The sequence below is a fragment of the Mauremys reevesii genome, linkage group 4, assembly GCF_016161935.1.
Source record: "Mauremys reevesii isolate NIE-2019 linkage group 4, ASM1616193v1, whole genome shotgun sequence".
NCBI classification, from domain to species: Eukaryota; Metazoa; Chordata; order Testudines; family Geoemydidae; genus Mauremys; species Mauremys reevesii.
Window position 1 is genome coordinate 128,233,849 of NC_052626.1, and position 23,706 is coordinate 128,257,554.

Consider the following 23,706-nt stretch of genomic DNA (forward strand, 5'->3'; position numbering starts at 1 on the left):
GGGCTGCGAAGGCCCAGCGGGTGGGTAGCGGGGTAGTGGTCCAGGAGAGGGGAGGGGTGTTTGGAGAGCATGGACAAAGGAGGGAGAGACACAGAAGGGAGGAGACATACCTGCAAGAAGGAGAGAAATTGGGGGGGCAGGGGGAGCTGGGAGTGTACCTGGGCGTTTGGGGGCTCTGCGTAGCCCCACAGCCTCACGCAGGTGCCGCTCGCTCCCCGGCAGCTCCTGGAGGCCGAGACGATGCAGCACATCTTCCTGAACAACTACCAGCTGTGCTCGGAGATTAACGAGACGGTGCTGCAGCACTTCGTCCACTGCCTGGCCACGCACGGCCGCCACGTGCAGTACCTCGACTTCCTGCACAGCATCATCAAGGCGGAGGGCAAGTACGTCAAGAAGTGCCAGGACATGATCATGACGGAGGTGAGAGCCCCCTCCCCTTGGTGTGGAAGGGGGGGAGGGTTGAGGGGTATAGACAGACCCAGTCAGAGAAGCAGGGCTGTCTCGGGGAGCAGGGTGGGGGCTCAGCAGATGCCTGTGCTGGTCCCAGGGCTCCAGCTGGTTGCTAGGGGGCACTGCGCTCTCGAAAGCACCATCCTTTGGCAGAGAAGTGGAAAGCGGGACAAGAACCCTTATAATTTCACCCCAGCCTGAAGAGATGCTGTTCTTACCCGTAGAAGGCTCTGTCCACACTACATCTGAAACCATGCTAAAACCCACGCTCACAGTTGTTGCTTGCACCATTTCCATCATTGCGGGGGCAGGGTCACGCAGCTGAATTTGCACTGTTGAAAATCAGGCCTTACATGTCTCATGTTGGGCTCCCAAAGTCAGTGGTAGTCTTTAAGAATACTTGCCTTTACACCTAGTCTGTTTTTAAGCTGCTTGCCTTAGTAATATCCTGCAGCAGGGAGTTCCACAGGTTGGGATTTTCTGTTCTGTGTTGGAAAATGCCCTATTTCCATTGTAAACGTACTGTCCTTTAATCCCTCAGTGGCCCCTTTGTGGCTGTGTTTGTGGGGGAAGCTGGCTGTTGCCTTGCAAGGCTTTTCCATCCCCTCTGCCACGGATCCATGACCTTTGCTCCTTCCCCACAGCTCACCAATGCTGGGGACGACGTGGTGGTCTTCTACAATGACAAGGCGTCGCTGGCCACCATGCTGGAGATGATGACAGCGGCCCGGGAAGGGGTGGAGGAGAACAGCCCCCTCATGTACCACATCTCCTTGGTGGACCTGCTGGCCGCCTGTGCCGAGGGCAAGAACGTCTACACGGAGATCAAGTGCACGTCCCTGCTGCCGCTGGAGGACATTGTGCGGGTGGTGACGCACGAGGACTGCATCACCGAGGTGCTGGGGGGAGCGGCGCTGCCACCAACTCATAGAGCCGGGGAGAACTCATAGCCGTGGGTGCATTGGAGAGAGAAGGGGCTGGTGGCGAGAGACAGGAGGTGGAAGCAGGGGACTGAGGCCTCCTAATGGTGGTATGAGGAAGGGGGAGGAATGCTGTGCTAGTGGAGGGGGGAAAGCAAGAGAACAAAAGGAGGGAGCGAGAAACACACACAAGGAGGGGGGACGAGGCAGGCTGGGGAAGGGGGTCTGACTTGTGGTTTGTCCCACCTCTTGGCTGGTGGAAAGCGAGATTTGCGCTGGGGAGTTCAGAGCTCCTGCCACCAAGATCATGTGGGTATTCGGCTGCAGTGCTTTGAGCTGAAGCCCTCTTGTGCCCCTCCGTGCCTCAGGGGGCAGTCGTCGTTCGAAGGGCAGGGGGCAGCAGGGAGGCTGATTGTGCCACTGGGGGCTGTGTTTGCCTTGCTGCCCTCCACGGCCTCATATAGGGACTGAATTCCCTCCCCCGTCCCGTCCCACTCTGCCCCCGCAGGTGAAGATGGCCTATGTGAACTTCGTCAACCACTGCTACGTGGACACCGAGGTGGAAATGAAGGAGATCTACACCAGCAACCACATCTGGACTCTCTTTGAGAACTTCACCCTCGACATGGCCACGGTGGGGGACGGGGCCTGGAGTGGATCCTGGGGTGGGGAATGGGGTGGAGAGTCCCACTGACAGTTCTCCCTTGGGAGGGTGGACACCAGGAGATGAAAGTCGCTGGATGCTCCACTAGCTTTCTCAGCAACCTAGAAGCAGCGGTGCAGGCTGGGTCCCATGGTGAGAGGAGCCGTCCAAGGAGCTGGAGATAGCTAGAGCCCAGCGTGCTGTAGCACTGGGAGCAGGATGGGCATGTCTGGGGCAGTGCTCCGTGGCACCCGTGTTCTGCGTAACAAGGAGCTGCTCCATGCCGTACTGTCCCTGCTGTGCCATCAGGATTGGGGGGCTGACACATCCACTCTGCAGCAGTACAGAGCCTTCTCCAGGGCACAGCTGGCCCCTGGGAGCCCAGGGAGCAGATGCTGGGTAGGAAGTGCCCCTCAGGATGCCCTCTGCCGCGTGGGTCCCCCCAGCTCTGCTGGGTGTGTGCATGTCGGTGTTGCACTTGTACCAGTGTGTGCTCCCACCCCCGGGGTGCAACGACCCAGTGTCTCCTTCCCTGCAGATGTGTAAGAAGCGAGAGAAGCGTCTGACGGACCCCGCCCTGGAGAAGTACGTGCTCACAGTGGTGCTGGACACCATCAATGCCTTCTTCAGCTCCCCCTTCTCGGAGAACAGCACTTCCTTGCAGGTAACTAGGGGCCTTTCCAGAATCGAGCACAGCAAGAGGCTGAGGGCCCCGGCTGAGAGAGGTGCCATCTGTAACCTGGAAGTTGCAGATGGCTCAAGAGTCAATGACCCTCAGCATCAGCCCGAGGATCTCACCTCTTCTGTTGCCATCAGGGATGGATGTCTCTGGATCATAGAGCCAAACCCGCCCCAGCCTACAGGGGTCTGGCCAGATCCTCCTTCTAGAGTGTCAGGAGCACTGATGTGGGGAGGAACCTCGCCCTGAAGTGGGCTGGGAGACCCAGAAACCAGCTCAGAACTGCTGAGGGGTTTCCTTCCCTACCTGAGACACAGGCCTGGTGTGCAGAGAAGCTCAGGAAACTTAGAAACAAGCCAAGGGAAGGCAAAGGGGGCAGAGGCTGGTGGGGCTGGTGGAGTTTGTGGGATGGGCAGCAGAGCTTGGGGTGGTATTGAGGGGCAGAGCTCAGTGGGGCCGAAGGGGTCTCTCAGAGGGCAGATCCCTGACTGGGCTGTGTTGATGGCTAAGGTACCACCCATACTAAGATTTCTGGGGGAGTGAACTGAAACCTGGTCAAACTCAGCAACTGGAGCAGTCCCTCAAACTCAAAGCAGAGCTCAGGGAGACCCCAGTGTGAACTGAAAGAGGAGGCAGGCTGCGTAAGGGCCCTGGGAACCAAAACAGCCTTGCTCCGAGGCTGGACTTGGCCAGGAGGTTAACCCTGAATCCTACCAAGATAGAGGGAGAAGTGTCATCGGTTAGCGCCCTTGCTGACCGGCCAGCCACTCTCCCCCTAGCAGGGGCCTGTAAGAAGCACCAGCAGCAGTGATGGGTCTGATAAGAGCACACACCATGGCCCCAGATAAGGACCTGCCTCCCGTCTCTTGCAGACCCACCAGACTATTGTCGTGCAGCTCCTCCAGTCCACCATGAGGCTCCTGGAGTGCCCCTGGCTACAGCAGCACCACAAGACTTCGGTGGAGGCCTGTATCCGTACCCTGGCCATGGTTGGTAAGGTGCTAAGGGGACCGTGCGGCGATCGCTCAGTGCTCAGGACAGGGGGGTTCAGGGGTTTAGCTGCTGGGGCTGATGTGATGGAGGTAGGGTGTATACCAGGGTAAGGCAGTGTTGGGAGGCTACTCCATTGATCTGGAGACTCCATCCCGCTCTGACTGTGCATGTACCAGGCAGCTGGCCGAGCAGGAGCTGGGCGAGATCTGGCAGGTGCTTCCTGGGCCTGAGGCTGCATGTCTAATGACCAGCCTCTAAAAACACAGAGGTGTGGCGTGGAGAACACCCTCTAAACGTTGGCTTCTCATCTAGGTCTCTTGGGCCCATTTAACATGGGCTGGGAACCTAAGGAGACCAGGATGTCTCAGGAGATTCCTGGTATTTCCAGCTGCTGATGAGGCCTGAAATAAAGCTGGAACTTATGCCGGTTTCCCTTAAGTCTTTGACCCTCATCCTGTCAGCTGCTGTCTAACTCTTGAGGAGGGCTATAAATGCTGATGGGTCACAGAGGGGAGAGGCTGGTTTAGTGGCAAAGGTGCTGGGCTGCGATGTGGGGAGCTGGGAACTGAACGTGATTTTTGGACATGTTATTTAATCTCTCTGCGCCTAAGGAGGGCAATGCTATTTCCCTTCCTTCTCAGGGGGATGGGGGAATAAATGTATTCGAGTTTGGGGGTCATATGGATGCAGGATGTGGGCTGAGCACTGAACTGACCTGGGGAAGCAACAGCCCAGGTTGCTTTGCTCCTGGTTAGGGTAGTGACCAACCTAATAGCACTGGGCGTGCCAGGCACTCGGCCTGCGGAGCAGCCCAAGCCAGGGCATGTCTGGATCCACCGCACAGCGGGCGGTGTGGCGCAGAGCTCCGCCCTCCGTGCTCCAGCTGAGCCTGTTCTGCTTTCAGCCAAGAGCCGCTCCATCGCGCTGCCCATGGACCTCGATGCCCACGTCAGCTCCCTGCTGAACAGCAGCTCCACCAGCACCTTGCAGCGGAGCGCTTCCAGCTACAAGACAGCCACGCGGACCTTCCCCCGCGGCTTGGCCCCGCCCAACCAGTGGGACTACAAAAACATCATTGAGAAGCTGCAGGTGTGGGCTGGGGGGAGCCCTTTCCTGGGGGCAGGGAGGGGGGGTCCTGGCTCCCTGTGAAATCATGTGGGGGCGGGGCACTAATGGTACTGGGGACTCCCGATAGATTCGAACAGCAGCAGTGTCTCCTGCCCACGCCCCTAAGCTGCAGGGACCCTCCCTCTGGGTCAGCCTGCCCAGCCCGTTTGATTCTGGTCCTGTCGGCTGAGACTGCCACCAGCTCCTTTCACGCAGGCCACGCCCGCACCCAAGCACGATGCAGTCCCTGTCCTCTCCTGACTGCCCCCCACTTCCAAAGGGCCAGAGAGGACGCAGACCCTGTGGTTTTGCCCCCCGTGTGCCGCCTTGCAGAGGAGCCTGCATGCAGCAGCCTCCGAAAGGAGGAGGCAGTTGGTTTACCAGCTCCAGACTTAGGGCCTGATCCATGCAGGAGTTCCCGCAAGCTGGTGCAGCTCTGCCCCGTTCCCATCACAGGCCAGTGCCTCGTGGGCCCAGTCTGGCCTAGCAGGTGCACGCGAGGACTGGGCTCAACCCTGATGGTGTTGTGCTTTGTAGGACATCATCAACGCCCTGGAGGAACGGTTCAAACCCCTGGTGGAAGCTGAAGTGTCTGTCCTGGTGGATGTTCTGCACCGCCCAGAGCTGCTCTTTATGGAGGGGACCGATGCCTACCAGCGCTGCGAGAGCGGGGGCTTCCTGTCCAAGTAAGGGAGTGGGGTGGGGGTAGCCTCACAGCCGCCTCTAATCCCAGCATCTAGCTGGAAAGGGTCGGTCCCTCCTCTGCTCTCCCCCGTGTGTGGCGGTGGGATGTGTGTGAACCCACGGGAGGAAGGAGGAGAAGGTGGAGGCAGAGGATGGGACGGCTCAGGGTGCAGAAGGAACTGATGGGTTCTTGCTGTGTTTGGCCAGGCTGGTCCAGCACACTAAGGACCTGATGGAGAGCGAGGAGAAGCTGTGCATCCGAGTCCTGAGGACGCTGCAGCAGATGCTCATGAAGAGGAACAAATATGGGGACAGGGTGAGTACCACGGTCAGGATACCCACAATAACCCCTCAGCCTGGTGCCTCTTTTCTCCACCAGCCAGCTCCCGTTTGCCTTTCCGTACAATCGTCAGGCTTGCTTCCCCTCTCCCTCGTCTCGGGGTCAATCGGGAGTGACGCCGCATTACCGTCGGTGGAGTCGCATCTCTGGGTTTTGCAGACAATCCGCTTTCACCCACGCCCCAGCCTTTCACGCGGCACATGCAGGACCTTATGCAGCTGTAGGGCGGGTTGCCACTTCAGTGCAGACTCACTGTGTTTATTTCTCACGTCAGGGAAACACGCTGAGAAAAATGCTCGTGAGTAACTACCTGCAGAACAAGAAGTCGAGTTCCAAAGGGGAGATCGTCGACACGACTGGGGGTGGTGAGCAACTTGGTGTCCTTGTCTCCCCTCTGCACTGGTTTCCTTCCCTGTCTCTTCTGAGGCTCACCTATGCGCCTCGGGCTTCTGCATTTCAAACCGTTAGGATAGGGGACCACATCGTCGCCTGGTGTGAATCAGCCTCGCTTCCCTGAGGTCAGCCCTGACCAGAAGCAGGGAAATAGACGCGGGTCCTCTGGAAGTGGAGTTTTCAGTCCCATCCTTCCACTGATCCGTTCTAGGGAGTTGTAGGACCCTGTGGCCGTAGTGCGAAAGGGCTTTGCAAATGTTAATGACTCATAACTCGCCCCTGTGAGTTAGGGCAGTAGCACTATCCCCATTTTGCAGATGGGGAAACTGAAGCACAGAGCGACTGAGGGACTCTTCCAGGGTTACACAGGGAATCTGTGGCAGCTCAGTGCCTCGACCCAAAGTCCACCCTCTGTTCCTTAGCTTGGCTGTAGTATTCACTGCTGCGCCTGCCCAATGTTGCCGCTCACTCCCATTCTTACCTCTTGTGTTCTTCTGTGCATAGGCCAAGACCAGGACTGGTCAGTCATTGCTGCCATCCAGTGCCGGCTGGACAGAGAAGGGGCCACCAAGCTGGTGTCGGACCTTATCATGAACACCAAAAACGAGAAGATTTTCCAGGAGAGCATCCTCTTAGCCATCCGGCTGCTGGACGGAGGCAACACAGAGATACAGGTCTGGGGATAGTCCTGCATTCCCAGCGTGTGCACCAGCCCTGGGGAGAGTGGACATGGAGGACTTAGGAGAGAGGGTTCGGTTTGTGTGAATGCAAAGCTTTCTCTAAAGCTCTCACTGGAGTGAATGCTGCATTTGAGAGTTTGAAAAAAGTGTCTCTGTAGGATATTCGCCCATCCCTGCATTTAGTGGTTCCGGCCAAGGCAGATGTAATAAAATTCCACGAGACAGGCTGCTCACTCTGTGTCCCTCGGCAAACCAGAAATCGCTGGCTGATTAACATTTCCAGTCTAAAGCTCCTGAGAAGCTAAGGGGTGCAAGATTCCTATGACTCTACTGTAGTCAGCTTTCTAAAGCAACACTGGCGCCCTCTGCTGGGTAGTTCTTAAATAACAGGATGCTGCAGCTCTCAGTCTAGTAGTGAGGGGGTTATATTTGCTATTTCGAACCCTTTGTTGATGGAAACGTGGATGCAGATTAGTGAGATCACCCAAGATGAGTCTAGGGTCCAGGATGCTGAACTGGCTACAGCTTGTGTTTTTCAGGTTCTACCCCTGGATTTCCTTGATAGTTAAAGCTCAGCATATATTAGAGGGTGGGATGAGGGAGGGAAGAAAGGGGATGTGAATTATCTATTCCCTGTACGCCAAAAGGATTGTTATTTCCTGGGACTTGACTAGGGGGATTGCATGAGAATGGCCCTGCCCTTGAGATTTGACTTGGTCAGCGACCCTGATTGACATCTCAGTGATGAGAAAAGAAAGTAGTGGAGCACTGGGTTTACTCAACCAGATCACTGGTCTGTTCAGTCTGGTATCCTGCTTCCTTCAATGCCCAGTACTTTGATGTTGTAGAAGATAATGAAAACTCTTTTATAGTGTGCAAAGCTATAGGCAGGGGCAGGAATTTCTTCCTGACCCCTGTGCTCGACCAGCTTGTGCCCTGAAGCATGAGAAGTGGTCACCCTAACCATAGCTGTATTACTGCAGATACTATTGGTTGTGAAACTATCCAGCTCTTTCGAAACTCCAGGCTTAGTGGGAGAGACAAATCCCAGAGGCAGCTGGGGAAATTTTTGCTTCTTGTCTTGCTTCCTCCACCCCTCCCTCTCTGCCCAGAAATCGTTTTATAACCTGATGACGAGCGACAAGAAGTGTGAGAAGTTCTTCAAAGTGTTGCATGATCGCATGAAGAAGGCGCAGCAGGAGACCAAGTCCATCGTGTCGGTGAACATGAGTGACATTGGGAACAAGCCCCGGGAGGACAAAGACATCCCTGACCCTGGCACCAAGGGTAAATGAGAAGGGAGGGTACAGTTGTCAGTTCTGTGGGCAGGGACCATATCTACCTATGTGAGCCGAACCCTAACTCCAAGTACCCTACCCATAGACACGCTAACCCTAGGGCAGGGTTACAGTGACTAGCAGTAAGATCCTGATCTAGCCAGAGGCAGGCTCTCTAGTTAGCCAACCTGAAGATGCATACAAGCTGGCCGCATCCAGGTAGCCAGCAGGGGATGTGTTTGTCCCCCTTGAGTGCTTCTCTCTGGGTAGGCAACCATAGTTCCTGGGTATGACGGTAATAGAGACTGGATTTCCCTTTAGGACGAGGAACCTTCATGCTGTCCTACGCCCCATCTCGGCATCCCATGGCCATTGGGTTTCGAAAGGGCCATGACACTGGGGAGCGAAGCCAGAGCAATGAGATGGGGATGTCGATCTTGATCATGGAGCCTATTCTTCGGTTCCTGCAGTTGCTCTGCGAAAACCACAACCGGGACCTCCAGGTTCGTAAGCAGCGGTGCTGGGGCGACGTTTGGCTCACTGGGCAGAGCGGTGGGACTCAGGAGACCTGGGTGCTATTCCTGGCTTTGCAACTTGCCTGCTGGGTGACTTTGGACAAGCCGCTTCCCCTCCCCGTGCCTCAGTTTCCCCATGATACTGACCTGCTTTGTAAATGCTTTGCGATCTACAGAAGCAAAGCGCTAGATAAGCCTTGTGTGTTGTTATTGTACTAGGTCCTGGTCACTGTCTGTATCTGTAGTTAAATGGCATTGGGCTAGACATGCTCGATGCCCCCGTTACAGCTCTGATCACTGATCACACCCATGGCCAAACATTATGTAGGGGGCATAGTACCAAATTCTGCCCTGACCCACACCCCGCTGGCTTCCCTGGAGAAGAGAGAGCCAGCGAAGGGGGGATGCAGAGACTGGAGGTTTTAGCCGGGAGGTTTGTTTTACAGAACTTCCTCCGGTGTCAGAACAATAAGACCAACTACAACCTGGTGTGTGAGACGCTGCAGTTCCTGGACATCATGTGCGGCAGCACCACGGGGGGGCTGGGCCTGCTGGGCCTCTACATCAATGAATACAACGTGGCCCTTATCACGCAGACCCTGGAGACTTTGACGGAATATTGCCAGGGACCCTGCCATGAGAACCAGGTAATCCAAACCCCCCACACCACCAAGGGACAGCTCGGTTGGCTCTGAGGGCAACGGGTGAGCGGGTGGCTAGAGCCACAGCTAGAGACCATTGCACGTTGCTCTAGACCTGGCTTGTTTCCAGGACGCCTGGGATTTTGCACCAATGGCCTGGTGTTCCCAAGGCAGCTCTCGGGACACTGCTGAGGGAGCCCCGCTCAATCCTTTCCAGAGGCTGGGGAAATAGGACCAAGGTTCTGCTGCTGCTGGTTCAGCCTCCCTGATTTTGGGGTGTCAGGGGGTGCAGAATTGGGACCGTTCAGAGAAGAGTTGGGGAGATTGATGTGTGGGCGGAGGTTACAATCACTAACGCGTGTTGCTGGGCTAACTTGGTTGCTGTCCGTGATATCCCAGGAGGGAAGGAATTGTTCAGGCACAACTAGAAGCAATGCAATGGAATTAGGAAAGCACCATTCAGGCTGACTATCAGGAGAAACCTCCCGGCAGTAGCCACCCCAGGGGGAAGGCATGGGAGCCCCGTTGCATGAGTTGTTTCAGATTAAGCAGGGCAGAACAGTGAAGAATGGGCTGCAGGGGAGAATCCTGTGTCTCTCCCGTCTGTAACTTCGGGCTTAGAGTGAAGGAGTGATGTGATTGGCCGATGGGGATTCGTAGCAGGGTAGTCATGTGACTCATTCCTGCACAGGTGGGAACTCTGTACCCACAAACGATGCTTGGGAATGGGTCGATGCTGCTCTCGCGGGCATGTGGTGGTTAGTGTTACATTTGCTCTTAAGGAACGTGTGCTAGAGGCTTTCACCCTTGGACCTGCCCAGGGCATGGAATAACTTCCTGTCCTTTATCGTTGATTCTGTATGCATTAAGGGACCGGATGTCCCAATTTCATAGGGACAATCCTGCTATTTGCGGTTTTCTCTGATACAGGCGCCTATTCCCCCCACCCCCTGTCCCGATTTTTCACACTGGCTATCTGGTCACCCTGATATACATCAAAGAAAAAGATCCCATCAACATCATCAAGGCAACAGCGACTGAACATGGCTTGTGCCTGACAAGGCTGTAACGATGGCTGGCCAGTACAGACAAGGTCAAATAACATGGTTGAAACCTGATATAGTCTTTGTCTGGACGGTTTTTATCCATGTATGCCTCAGTTTTGCTGTGTTATAACCTAGTTAGGCCACTGTGCTGGGAGCACGTTGGTCAAACACAGCTGATCTGATTGTGTAGGTGGGGCCTAGGCTCTCCGGCGTTTCGTCCCCTAAGCCTGAGCCCCTGTGAGCATGTGGGGAGTCTGAGACATCAGAGGGGAAAGCGGAGGTCAAGAGGGCAGAAAAGAATCTGTGGCATAAACCCTGTGTGTGTCACTCCCCAGAGCTGCATTGTGACGCACGAATCTAATGGCATTGACATCATCACGGCCCTGATCCTGAATGAGATCAGCCCCCTCTGCAAGTACAGAATGGACCTTGTCCTCCAGCTGAAGGTCAGTGGGGCAGCCTGGAAGGGGGTGTAAGGATGGGATGTCTCATGTGTGTTTGTGGCAGGTGGGGCATGGAGCAGGTACTGAAGAGGGTTTATGTAGTGGAAGTTCTCCGGCCCATGTTATACAGGAGGTCAGACTAGATGACCACAGTGGTCCCTTCTGGCCTTGGAATCTATGAGTCTAGCATGTCTGTAGGACTCCGTAGTGTGTCTGTGGATCTTTAGTGGACATCTCGAATGGGTGTGGTGTTGGCAGGGTTGTTTGTATGGTTTCTGTGGTGTGGGGAGGTGGTCTCTGTAAAGTGTGGGGTACTGAGCGTGGGTGGGGAGGTCTCTCTCCAGCATGCATGAGCAGGAGGGCTCTGTAGCACTGAGTGGCTTGGCAGGCTCCAGAACGTGCGTCTCTAGAGTGGGTGGGAGTGTGGCTGGGGCTCTAGCGTAGGGGAGCTATGGATGGGTGGTCGTGCTTCCGCATGGCATGGCATGTTCACGGGCCTCAAGCAGAGGTAGAGGGTGCCTGTGACACACTGGCTTACCTCAGTGGGTGTGTCTTCACCAGGACAATGCCTCCAAACTCCTGCTGGCCCTGATGGAGAGCAGACACGACAGTGAGAATGCCGAGCGGATCCTCATCAGCCTCCGGCCTCAGGAACTGGTAAGGGTGGGTGAGCAGGGAGGGATGCTCTCGGCCTTTTGGAGACATGCAGGACTTGTTAGAGACGGGGGGGAAGGTGGGAAGGGAAGGGGCAGAGGTCTGAATCTTTGGGACAGACCTAAAATTCCAGGGAGCCTTCAAGCCTAGATGGCTCTCCCTCCCTATCCTACTCACCTGTGCTCTTGGGACTTCCTGGGTCAGGGCTGGGAGGTTGAGGTAATGTGGTTGTGTGTGGAATCAAGATGCACATGTGCACCTAGTCTCAGTGCAGTACTGTCAAAGGTAGTTTATCTGGCCTCCACTACCATGCTATATGAGCACCTCACAATCTTTAGTGTATTTATCCTCCCCGCCCCCCCGGTGAGGTAGGGCACTGTTGTTATCCCCATTGTACAGGTGGGGAAACTGAGGCACGGCACGATTAAGCGACTTGCCCACGGCCACATAGGGAGTCTGTGACAGAGCAGGGAACTGAACCCAGGCCTCACAAGTCTCTATCACTAATCCATCCTTCCTCCAGTGGATAGTTATCTGCATCTCTCACTCTCTCAACAACAACAAATTCCCCCCCCCCCCACACACACACACACACCCTGGAGCCTTCCTTGGTTAGGGGAAACAACAAACGGGGCAGGGAAGAGAAACAAAATATTATTGTTTCAGAGTGTCCCCAGGGCAGTGCAAAACCTTAGCCAGGTTGCTAGCTGGCGAAGTGCACAGCTGACTTCCTCCCGTGGTTGCCTTTACAGGTTGATGTCATTAAAAAAGCCTATCTCCAGGAGGAAGAGTGCGAGAACGCCGAGGTTTCCCCCCGGGAAGTCGGGCACAACATCTATATCTTGGCCTTACAGGTACCGTCTCTTCGGACATTTCTCTACCGCGGGTGCCCCTCTGCAGAAGCCTCTCCTTTCTAAGGCTGGATTCCCCCAGCTCCTCCGTCCTGGGGTGTGGTAGCCTTTCTTCATTGGTTAGCATGGGATAGTCTTTCCAGGTTCCCCCCATATTTATTTAAATACTTTCTCAAGACAAACCTAGAAAGACCCAGTTCTGCTGGGATACCTGTGAAGTTCCAGTCTGGAGCCATAAGTAGAAGACTTGCTTGGGGCCTAGGAAAAGAAATTGGGTTCTTTGAGTCCTGACCCGCACCTTTGCTTGGTCCTTGACACCTTGGAGGGTTCCTTTCATTCAGAGCTAGATCACTTTGTGCTGGCATATCACAGGTTAACGTCACTGCTCACGTAAGCAGGGCCGGCTCCAGCTTTTCTGCTGCCCCAAGCGGCAAAAAAAAAAAAAAAAGCCGAGCAGCAGCACTTCGGCAGCAGCTCAATCGCACCGCTTCTTCGGCAGCGGGTCCTCCCTCTCTTCTTCTTTGGTGGCAATTTGGCAGCAGCTCAAAGAGGAAGTGAGGGAATGAGGAACCTGCCGCCGAATTCCCACCGAAGACCCGGACGTGCTGCCCCGATACCGGACGGAGTGCCGCCCCTTTGAACTGGCCACCCCAAGCACCTGCTTCCTACGCTGGTGCCTGGAGCCGGCCCTGCGCGTAAGCTTGCCCCACACCATGGACTTCAACGACGTTTCACCCACTTGCGTCAATGGCAAATTTGGGCCCCAGGATCCACTATTCTGCTTATGTCCCAACAAGTCCTGTTGCCCTAGGCATGTGAGTAGTGCTGTCCTCGGACAGATCAATGGTTCCTCTCATTTGGAATCCAGTGTCTGGCAGTGCCCAAGCCTCAGGGCATTAGCAGAAGGCAGAACCTCCTCCACACCAACTGGACAATTGTACATTACCATAGGGCTGAAATCCTTCCTGACCCGGTACGGTGGCCAGCTTATTCTCTGAAGCATGGAGATTGACATCCCTTGTTTTATGCTAGCTAGTGCCACTGCCGATGTTGTTCTTCCTTTTTATGTATGAAGGCTAAATCCTGATTCAAGAGAAGTCAATGGCAAAACTTTCATTGGCTCTAGTTGGACCAGGATTTGGCACATGTATGCCTCATCCTTCCATGGCTTTTACGCATCTAGCAAAGGATCCTCACATGTTCACAGTACATTCTGCCCTGCCATGTCTGTCCCATGCTCCTATTCATTCCTCACTGTCCCTCTCTCTCTTTTCAGCTGTCTCGGCACAACAAGCAACTGCAGCATCTCCTGAAGCCAGTGAAGCGAATCCAGGAGGAGGAAGAGGAGGGCATCTCCTCTATGGTATGAGAGCTCCATGGAGCGAATGCAGGACCTCCCCAGTGGCAGTGGGTTGCTAAGAAACTGCCCCAGGCCTGGCTAAGCAGAGGGTTCTTAGCTGCTTTGTTTTCCACCATTTAATCCTTGATCTTTTTAGATATTCCCGTGGGGATACAAAACTCACACCTGCGGTGGGGTCCGCATGGTGTGTGAGCCAAAACTACAAGCACAAGGGCATGTGCTACTATTATTACCCAGCTCATAAGGGTAATATTAAAGGAGCTCACGGGTGGCTGGTTCCCTTCTTAAGGGTCCATGTCCAGGAGAAGGTCTGCTCCTATTAGTGCTGATGGGGGTTAAGCTTCCCTGCTGGTGTCCGGTTCCTAGAGGTAGGAGGGTTGATCCTTTTGCTGTCATTTTCCTGCGTTGTGTGGCCCGGCCTCAGCTGCCGAATGCTACTCGGCTGTAATGCAATTTCCCTTGGGCGTTATGGGCACTGATCTGTAATTTAGGGATTAGCCCATTTGGGAGGTAATTATGGTAGTGAGTTGAATTGCCATCCCTGGGAGGCTGGGGAGAGCTCCTGGGGCCCTTTATAAAGCTTTTGTTGATTTGCTTTTGCTAAATGATGAGGAACCATTGTTAATGCCCAGTTAAAACAGAATCCCTCGGGCCTTTGCCAGCTGAAGACGCCTGCTTTTTCTCCCCTCTACCCCAGCTCAGTTTAAACAATAAGCAGCTGACTCAGATGCTGAAATCGACGGCTCCCGTCCAGGAGGAAGAAGAGGACCCGCTGGCGTATTACGAGAAGCACACCTCCCAGATTGAGGTAGGACGTGTTGTCCTGCTAGATTTCCCTTTCATGGACTAATGGCCGGCTAATGTAGGTCATGGGGCTTCACCTCCCTGTGTCTGCAGTTCATAGATACGCCTCATCGTTGTCGTGCCACGGAGATACAGGCTAGCACTTACAGGTAGAGCAACTTAGCGGTGCCCTGCTATCTTCTTCCTACTGCCCTTCTTGTTTGTTGGGTCTCCAGCAACACGTCTCGTCAGTGCGAGCAAGGATTCCCGCCGCACGAGCCTTGTGCTGGTCAGGGATGTGTTAGAGCAGGGGTTCTCAAAGTGGGGGTTGGGATCCCTCAGGGGTCACGAGGTTATTACATGGGGGGGTCGTGAGCTGTCAGCCTCCACCCCAAACCCCACTTTGCCTCCAGCTTTTATGATGATGATAAATATATTAAAAAGTGTTTTTAATGTATAAGGGGGGGTCACGCTCCGAGGCTTGCTGTGTGAAAGGGGTCACCAGTACAAAAGTTGGAGAACCCCTGTGTTAGCTGGATCAATCTGTGGGCGTGGCTTAGAATGAGCTGCTGTCTATGGATCCTTCACTGAGCTGGTGTGGGGCTGGTTCCTGGTTACATGGCAGAGCAAATGAAAATGTGGTGCAGATGGGGCACTACTAGCACCCCGCTTTCTTTGCCTGCTCTATTCAGATTGTGCGTCTGGACCGGAGCATGGAGCAGATCATCTTCCCAGTGCCCAGCATCTGCGAATTCGTCACCAGGGAGACCAAGTACCGGCTATTCACCACCACGGAACAAGACGAGCAGGGCAGCAAAGTCAGCGACTTCTTCGACCAGTCGTCCTTCCTCCACAACGAGATGGAATGGCAGAAGAAACTGCGCAGTAAGGACAAACTGGAGCTCCCCTGAGAACAGCAATGCTCCAAAACGGCCATGAGCTCCCCCAGCATCCCATGCCCCTGGCTGCATGCAGTGCCCTGAAGTCTTCCATTGACAATACGTCCATGAGACTTTCCTCACTTGTAGCTTCCCGATCCCTTGTTGACTTTGAATGAGGCAACTGGAAGCAAATAAAAAATGCAGGGCCCCTCTAGGCTGCATGCGTCTAGATGCAAAACCAGGGAGAAAGTCATTAGTGGAGTTCCTAAGTGGCCCAAAACAAACAGGGTATTGTAACATATTTAGCAAACAACATAAAGCAGAGAAAACGACACAGAGTGGAGAAGAGAGAGAGAAGTAACTCCCCTGCCAGGAGATGTAATGACAGCTTGTTTTCAGAAGTAGCTGCTAAGCTTGGGTCCCTCTGTTTTAGGGTGCCAGGCCTCAGATACCCAGCCCTGATGTGCAGAGATGTTAAATACCCATGGAGGCAATTTAAGGCAGTTGGAGCAGTGGGTGCTCAGCGTCTCTGAAAATCACGCTCTGGGTGTCTCAGGTTGGACACCCGAAGGCGGGCACCAGTTTTGAAAATATGGGCTTAAAGCAAACAGAGAGTGTAGAGGTGGCAATTCCCTGTGCCGATTCACAAGGAAAAAGGGGATATGAAGTGACAAACATCTTGTCTTCTTATTAAGTGGCTGACTGGACATTTGGGATCAGATGAACTTAAATGCGCTGGCCAAAGCTGCTGTTACTGTTTAACGGTTGTCAGCGCACTCAATATTTGGCTCCCTGTTAGGTTCCAGATGCCCGTCCTGGTGCTAATCTTTAAATCCTTGAATGGACTTAGACCTAGCTCTCTTAGAGACCCTCTCACTCACTGCGACCCACTGGGGACACTGACTGATGGAGCTGAGGGTACAGAGGCGGAGCACACAGCTGTGGAACTCCCTACCTCTGGAGGTCAGGATGTGACCTGTAAGACCTATTTCTTCACACAAGGCTTTCCTTGGTAATGAAGGCTGCAGCTCATGGAGGCTGTCAAGAACAATCCCACGGAAGACAGGGACATAACAAGGAAGGGCCCTTTCTGACAGATGCTAGCCTTTTGCTGATTTGTATTGCGTATAAATACTGTGAGGATTGGCACATCAGACATGCCTACATAGATACATGGATAAATGGATGCCTAGGTATGAAAGACAGACACGCCCTGGACGAATAGCCAAGCCAGGGCTGGATGAATCAGCTTAAACCAAATCAGAACTGAACCATACCTTCATTCAACACTTGAATCCTTGAGGGTTGAAACAGTTCAGTGTGGAACCATTAGAAAGGTTGCCTTCAGTAAGTCTCCCGCTGGAAATCTCCTTTCCAGAGAGCATTTAAATACAAGGAAACTGGTCTCTTGCAAGGTTTCCAGCTCACTTTGGCAGACTTGAGAGTTTGGATCCAGTTCAGATCAGCATCTGAACACTTGGGTGCTTATCCACTTTAAAGTTTCACCTCGCACTTATCAGGTTGCCTTTATTCATGAATCGTGAGGAGATAACATATAAATGCCAGTAAGCAGCTAAGAAGTATTATAGTAGCAGTGAAAACACTTGCAAAACCAAACAGAATTCTGTTAGCGATGAGACAGGAAGCAAGTTTTGAATTGGGATAGGAAATGGCTGGTAGTGCAGGCTGTTGAGGACTCCTACGGGACGGAGAAGTGATGCCAAGAGAGCAGAGGTACCATTTTTTGAAACATGCAAATGCCAGGATGTAGGATGTAATGAGAGAAAGACAATAGGGGTGTAACACTGGAGCTGATTTTCAAGTACCAGAGTGGGTCAAAGGTTTGAAGAGCCACGAAATGTGAGCAGTAACATTTTGAACTCACTGCCCCATTTCAGGCGAACGCTGGGGACTTCTGCTACTAGTTGGAGGAAATGGGAGGTCAGTCCCCCAGAGCATGTGTTGAATTGAGCCTCTTAAGTCTCCGGGAGAAGTTACGATCCATATCAAAGTCGCACATGATCAGCTGAGATTTACTGTGCAGTGTGTCACCTCCTACCTTCCTCTTCCTAGGCATGCCGCTGATGTACTGGTTCTCCCGCAGAATGACTCTCTGGGGAAGCATTTCCTTCAACCTGGCTGTCTTCATCAACATCATCATTGCTTTCTTCTACCCCTATGTCGAAGCCACCTCTATGGGTAAGTGCTCCATCCACTTCTGTTCTTAGAGACCAGAGGAAAGGGCGTTCTCATCCAAAGAGAGAATGACACACACTGACCCCTTGGCAGATACAATCTCACCAGCCCCATTCCCGGCCAAAGCTGCTCAGTATCTTCCTCTATTTCCTCTTCAGCCTCTAAAGCCTGCTGCATTTGAAAGCCTGCGGCTGTGAGTCTCAGAGCCTGGCTCTACAGACTTGGGCTCGTGCTACAGCATTAAAAACAGCATTCGGGCTCAGGCTCTGAAGCCCGGGGACGGGGTGAGCCACAGAGCCTGAGTCCTGTCTGAGCCACGACGTCTACACTGCTGTTTGTAGCCCCAAGCCCTGAGACTCACTGCCGCAGTGTAGACAAACCCTGAGAGGGAGGGAATGTTGTCTAAGACTGAGAGCAGGGGACTGAGAGCCAGGACTCCTGGATTCTCTTCTCGACTCTGCCACTAACTTGTTCTGTGTCCTTGAGAAACTCACTTCTCTCTGTGCTACAGTCTCCCAGGTTCTAAAATGGGGATAATAATGAGATACCTCTTGTGCTATGAAGCTTCATTTATTGGTGTTTTTAAAGAGCTCTGAGATCTCAGATGAAAGGTGCTAGAAAAGCATTAATGTTTTAATAATAAAATAATACATGTAATGAATATTAAGGACAATCTTATTCTGTGTTACTTTTTGTACCCAGGGATGTTTCTTTCCCTCTATGAGTCTGAGTTTTTTCATGACTGGCTCTTTAGTTTGAGGGATAATTCCGCTCTAATGTTTGCTATGGATCGACACAGTGTGACCAGTTGATCGTACGTGCTTGATTTCCATGCCCTTTAATGATGGTGTCCCTTTTCTTCCCAGGAGTGTTGGATTCCCCACTGATCTCCCTGCTCTTCTGGTTTCTAATCTGCTTCTCCGTCATGGCCCTATTTACCCGGCGCTACGGCGTCAGACCGCTCCTCGTGGCGTTGATCCTGCGATCGATCTATTACTTAGGGATTGGGCTCACGCTGAACATCCTGGGAGCTCTCAATGTAAGTTACCTGGGGAAGGTTAGTGCAGCGCCCCTAAACCCAGGCTCAATCTGTCGAGTTGGGCTCCCAGCAATGAAAATCAGTGGCCACCGGAAATGTAGCTGTAGGTATCTGGGCGGAATCCTGCGCTCATTGGCATTCACATGAAGGCAGTGGATTTACAGCGCTGTAACTGGGAGAGCATTCACCCTCTACCGTCATTGTATATTGAGTTCACAAAGGCAAACTGTCTTACTATACAGCACTCACCCACCCTGCTTCCTTGTGATTGCTCCCTAGCTGACCAACAAGATTGTGTTCGTGGTGAGCTTCGTGGGCAACCGTGGGACATTTATCCGGGGCTACAAAGCCATGATCATGGATATGGAGTTTCTCTACCACGTGGCCTACATTGTGACCAGCATTCTGGGGCTCTTTGTACACGAACTCTTCTACAGCATCTTGGTACGATAAACTCGGTTGTTAGGGAAACGTACGTAGCACAGCCCTGCCCAGTGGGGAACTGAAAGATTCCTGTCCAGTGTTATTTGTGTGGGTCAGCCTTTCTGCTTTTTGCGTGTATGTATTGTATCTGCATCTCTTTTTATCATCTACCTTTGATCTGGGTCAACTAGGAGGCGATGTGATCTACTGGTTAGAGCAAGGGATTGCAAGCTGGGACTCCTGGGTTCTATTTCTGGCTCGACTGCTGTGTACAAGTCACTTCTGCCCAGATCCTTAAAGCTATTTAGGACCTTAACTCCCATTGATTTCAATAGGAGTTAGGTATTTACCACCTTGTTCTCAGTCTGCTCACCAGTAAAATGGGGATGGTACTGAATGCCTGCTGGGAAATTTAGTTAGCGTTTGTCGAGTACTCTGAGATGCTAGGCTACAAGGTGCTCTAGAAAGACCAGATGTTATCACAAAAAGCCCGCTGCTGCATTTCTCCCCCTGCTAATTAAACTCCACATGGGCATGCTTTGTCCATTTCAGCTCTTTGACTTGATCTACCGTGAGGAGACCTTGTTCAACGTCATCAAAAGCGTGACGCGGAACGGGCGCTCCATCCTGCTGACCGCCCTCCTGGCTCTCATCCTCGTCTACCTCTTCTCCATCGTGGGTTTCCTCTTCCTGAAAGACGACTTCATCATGGAGGTGGATCGGCTGCCTGACAACAAGTCCAAAGGTCTCTCCAGCTTGCCCGGCCACGCAGCGAGTGTGGGTTGTGGTGTGGGGCGTAGAGCGGGGGGATAGATAGTGCTGGGTTGTCTTCCAGATTCTGCCATTGACTCCCTGCATGACCTTGCTCATATGTCACTTTCCACACTGTCCCTCAGTTTCCCCATCTGTAAAATGGGGGAAATAACACCTCTTTCACAAAGGAGATGTGAGACGTAATGTTTTAAGGGTCAAAATCCTGGTCCCACTGAGCTTCCAGGTGGTAGAGAATACAGCAGCTCCCGGAGACTTCAGGGAACCAGCACTGCATTCTGGGGAACCAGGAGTTTGGGGGTAAAAGGGAATGTGGTACTGGTTTTGGGCAGATACAATGGAAGCTTCAGGACTGCAGCTGTCCTCTAAAGGTCCCCGCGTTTGAAAACTGAGCAGGGGATTCAGGGCTGAAAAGACCCCGGGACATCCATTCACAGGTCCAGTGGAGGTCTGGGCTCAGCGTATGCAGCTAGACAGTCCCGTTCTCATTGCCAGCAGGGCTTAGCGCTGTCAGTGTGTCAGAGACGGGAGCTCTAGGACTGGAGTTTGAGGGGATAAGTGGGAACCCAAAAGAACCTTTCCCAAATAGCCTTTTGAGCTGCAGCTAAGGGGCGGTGAAGGAGAGGCCCCAATCAGAGGAAAGACAAGTGGTTATCAAGCCAATACTCTGACGATGACACAGTCTCTTGTGCTTCCAGACGGCCCCTTGGGGATGCAAAGGAACATGGAGGCTTTTATGGAGTCGTGCAGTGGTGACAAAATTAGCTGCTCTGCAGTGCCTGATGTGCTGAGAGGTAAGTATCTTACCCTGGTAGCAGCCTGTGCTCCTAGGTAGGAATCCCACTGAATTAATACAGAGGTGGTGGAAATCAGGACATCAATAGAGTGAGGTGGTGCCCTCTCATTTGTCAGTCAGGACAGTGTTGTTAACAGGCCGAGCAGCAAAATATACTCCAAGGAGAGACCCCTCCCGCTAATTAGTGTGCAAAACACAGTTGCTGGAACACTGTTAGCCAGTCGATTTTCTCTGTACACATTCTGCTGCTGGCTCTGGTATATACCGTGACCACCTGCTTCCAGGAGATAAAAGTAAAAGGAGGAAAGAAAAGCCCTTAGAGAGACTCCAAAGCCAGTGACCTGAGGCTTCTCTGTACTGCTTGGCTCCTTCCAATGGGCTGATCTCCTTATCTGCTCTCTCCCGACTGGTTTATGCTTGTGTTCCAGACGATGAGGAGGATAACTCAGAGCGTGCCTGTGACACGCTGCTCATGTGCATTGTCACTGTCCTGAATCACGGCCTGAGGAACGGAGGGGGCGTGGGTGACATTCTCAGGAAGCCATCCAAGGATGTGAGTTAACTCGGCACTCTGGGCAAACTCCAGTCCAGGGCCGATTCCCTTTTCTCCTGCAGAGACCCGTCATGTTCACGGCTATATGTATGTCTCCCTCCCTCATCCCTGTACATGCTTCTGACGCTGCCAGACCTATCACTCATCTCTCCATTTATACATTGACTTACCCCTCTAATTAATTTCTCACCTTTCCTTCATTACACACCTTATGCATTATCTCTTCCATCCCCTATGCTTATGCCTCTTTCTATGCCACCATTCCCAGCAATACTCCAAATTTTCTTCATGACGTGGAATTTAGATCTTAGCCCCTCAACTAGCCTCCCTCTACCTTGGCCTTAAGCCATTTCTCCGGCCATCGTAAGGAAGCAGCATAATCTATGACTATTAGAGCAAGGGGCTGGACGGGAGAAGTATCATGTTTTGTTTATGGCTATTTTCCTTCTATCCTTTGCAGGAGTCCTTGTTCCCTGCTCGGGTTATCTATGACCTCCTCTTCTTCTTCATTGTCATCATCATTGTCCTCAACCTTATCTTTGGTGTCATCATAGACACCTTTGCTGATCTGAGGAGTGAGAAGCAAAAGAAGGAAGAAATTCTTAAGACCACGTGTTTCATATGTGGTGAGTTCCAGGGCAAAAACCATCACACAAACACATGCGCTCCCCAACCAAGATCCTCGCTAGATCAAGCCCTTAACTTGTGTTATTCCAGTAGCAGCTGTTTATTTTAAGAGTGTGAAGAGGGAAAAAATGGGAGTTGTCCTTTTTGTGCTTCTTTATTATGTGTAAAGAAGACTTGATTTATTTTTTCACATTTGTTTGTGTTAGAAATTTGGCTCTTGTCTATGCTAGAAGACTCCATGAATCACTGAAGAATTAGCAGCTTAGATAAAAAAAAAATGAACCTCGTTAGTTGAGAGAGGAAACAATTTTTGTAATTCAAACTGTTGCTTTTTGTTAAATAAGCATTAACAACACTCTGGAATAATGTGTTCTTTGTGAAGGGTTTGTCACTCCTCCAAACCCTTAAATTCTGGGCTGAGAAAGCTCTCAGACCTCATCTGAATAACCCAAGAAGTCCTCCCAAAAAAAGGGGAGAGGGAGAAAACAGAACTGACTTTCCTGATATTACTAAGAAAAAACATGCAGGGGAAAAAAAACCTTCTCGGGCCACCTTTGTGCATCAAAAAGCAAAACAAAAAAAGGAAGCAAGCATTTCCCCTTATTTGGGGGGGCGGGGGAATCAAAATGTAAATAATAAAAAAACAAGCACAACACAAACCCAATTCTTCCTTCTTTGCAGATCATGTTTAAGAGAGATGCACTGTGTGGTTTTGATGCTAGAAGTTTCGATTTGCTATACAGGAAATGTATTTAGTAGCACTTTAAATAGAAGCATTCTAAATACAGAGCTAGGTAATTTGTCTAATATAAGCTGGGATGCTTATTGTATGTTAAACACCACCTAATTATTAAAAGCGTCCTTTGAAATTCACACCTGGGATAGGATTCAATTATCTGTTCTTCTTTTTACACTTTATTTATTTTTTTTCAATTCCTCTTTTCTCCACTGCCTCTCCCAGGTCTCGAAAGGGACAAGTTTGATAATAAGACTGTGTCCTTCGAAGAGCACATTAAAATTGAGCACAACATGTGGAACTACTTGTACTTCATCGTGCTGGTGCGAGTGAAGGATAAGACTGACTACACAGGGCCTGAGAGTTACGTGGCACAAATGATTAAGGTCAGTGTTGCCTAAGACAGGGTCTCACACAGTGGCGACGTGTCCCCCCCAAGGAAAACATTTTTGAAAACAATGACTTGTTGAGAAAACTTACTTGTTTTCAAAAGAACACTTAGAATTTTAATTTTGTAAATGCCTCTCACTTCTTCCTTGTATGATTATTTCCAATTTGGGCCCAGCTAACCAGGCGTCATCTGTTGGGTATTTTATTTTCAACTACTGGATATTCAAAGAAGCCAGGACTTAATGAAAAGCAGAACTGGGAGCAACCTAGTTATTGTGAACTCAAGGCAATGACAAAGGCTGGGGGAGGAGGGCAGGAAGGTATAGGAAAACCTTTGAATGTGCTACAGTCAAACTTACGGGATTGCTTTGTGTCTGGAAGTCTACAAAAAAAAAATTGGGAAAATTAATGGGCTATTAATGAGAATCCTTAAAGGTACTGGGGAGCTCAGGCTCTTAAATGTTTCTACTAGACCCTTAGCACAGACAGGGTTTATAGGGCCAATTACCCTGTTCTTGTGAATTACCACTTATGCTCAAATCAAGCTCCCCCATCATTTCAGAACAAGAACCTGGACTGGTTCCCTCGGATGCGAGCCATGTCGTTGGTCAGCAACGAAGGGGAAGGGGAACAGAATGAGATCCGGAGTCTTCAAGACAAGCTCAACTCCACTATGAAGCTGGTGTCTCACCTCACTTCACAGCTGAATGAGCTGAAAGAGCAGGTATTATAGTTTAAACAGGGATGCTTCAGAATGGGGATGGCTTCATGGTAGAGCACAAATCCCAAGCAGTAGAGCAGGATCCACAGTAACTGAAACATGTTTCTAGGG

General features: G+C 51.9%; 1 protein-coding gene across 7 annotated transcripts in view; it reads left to right on the forward strand.

The window, feature by feature from the left end:
* Positions 1–23,706, forward strand: part of ITPR3 (inositol 1,4,5-trisphosphate receptor type 3) — a 105,389-nt gene that overhangs the window by 75,864 nt on the left and 5,819 nt on the right. For all 7 annotated transcript variants that reach the window (XR_005597576.1, XR_005597577.1, XM_039534702.1 and 4 more), the window contains 28 exons: positions 223–423; positions 1,098–1,349; positions 1,882–2,007; positions 2,555–2,680; positions 3,568–3,688; positions 4,593–4,777; positions 5,333–5,481; positions 5,687–5,795; positions 6,094–6,184; positions 6,717–6,886; positions 8,005–8,179; positions 8,491–8,672; positions 9,131–9,331; positions 10,707–10,817; positions 11,376–11,471; positions 12,221–12,322; positions 13,596–13,682; positions 14,377–14,487; positions 15,155–15,347; positions 17,417–17,542; positions 18,406–18,578; positions 18,858–19,022; positions 19,554–19,746; positions 20,471–20,566; positions 20,997–21,121; positions 21,582–21,747; positions 22,710–22,870; positions 23,437–23,598. Coding sequence is in view for 5 of the 7 variants with exons in the window: in XM_039534702.1 (XP_039390636.1) it covers positions 223–423; positions 1,098–1,349; positions 1,882–2,007; positions 2,555–2,680; positions 3,568–3,688; positions 4,593–4,777; positions 5,333–5,481; positions 5,687–5,795; positions 6,094–6,184; positions 6,717–6,886; positions 8,005–8,179; positions 8,491–8,672; positions 9,131–9,331; positions 10,707–10,817; positions 11,376–11,471; positions 12,221–12,322; positions 13,596–13,682; positions 14,377–14,487; positions 15,155–15,347; positions 17,417–17,542; positions 18,406–18,578; positions 18,858–19,022; positions 19,554–19,746; positions 20,471–20,566; positions 20,997–21,121; positions 21,582–21,747; positions 22,710–22,870; positions 23,437–23,598 (4,155 nt within the window). In the remaining 2 variants the exon portion in view is untranslated. The remainder of the gene's footprint in view (positions 1–222; positions 424–1,097; positions 1,350–1,881; positions 2,008–2,554; positions 2,681–3,567; positions 3,689–4,592; positions 4,778–5,332; positions 5,482–5,686; positions 5,796–6,093; positions 6,185–6,716; positions 6,887–8,004; positions 8,180–8,490; positions 8,673–9,130; positions 9,332–10,706; positions 10,818–11,375; positions 11,472–12,220; positions 12,323–13,595; positions 13,683–14,376; positions 14,488–15,154; positions 15,348–17,416; positions 17,543–18,405; positions 18,579–18,857; positions 19,023–19,553; positions 19,747–20,470; positions 20,567–20,996; positions 21,122–21,581; positions 21,748–22,709; positions 22,871–23,436; positions 23,599–23,706) is intronic.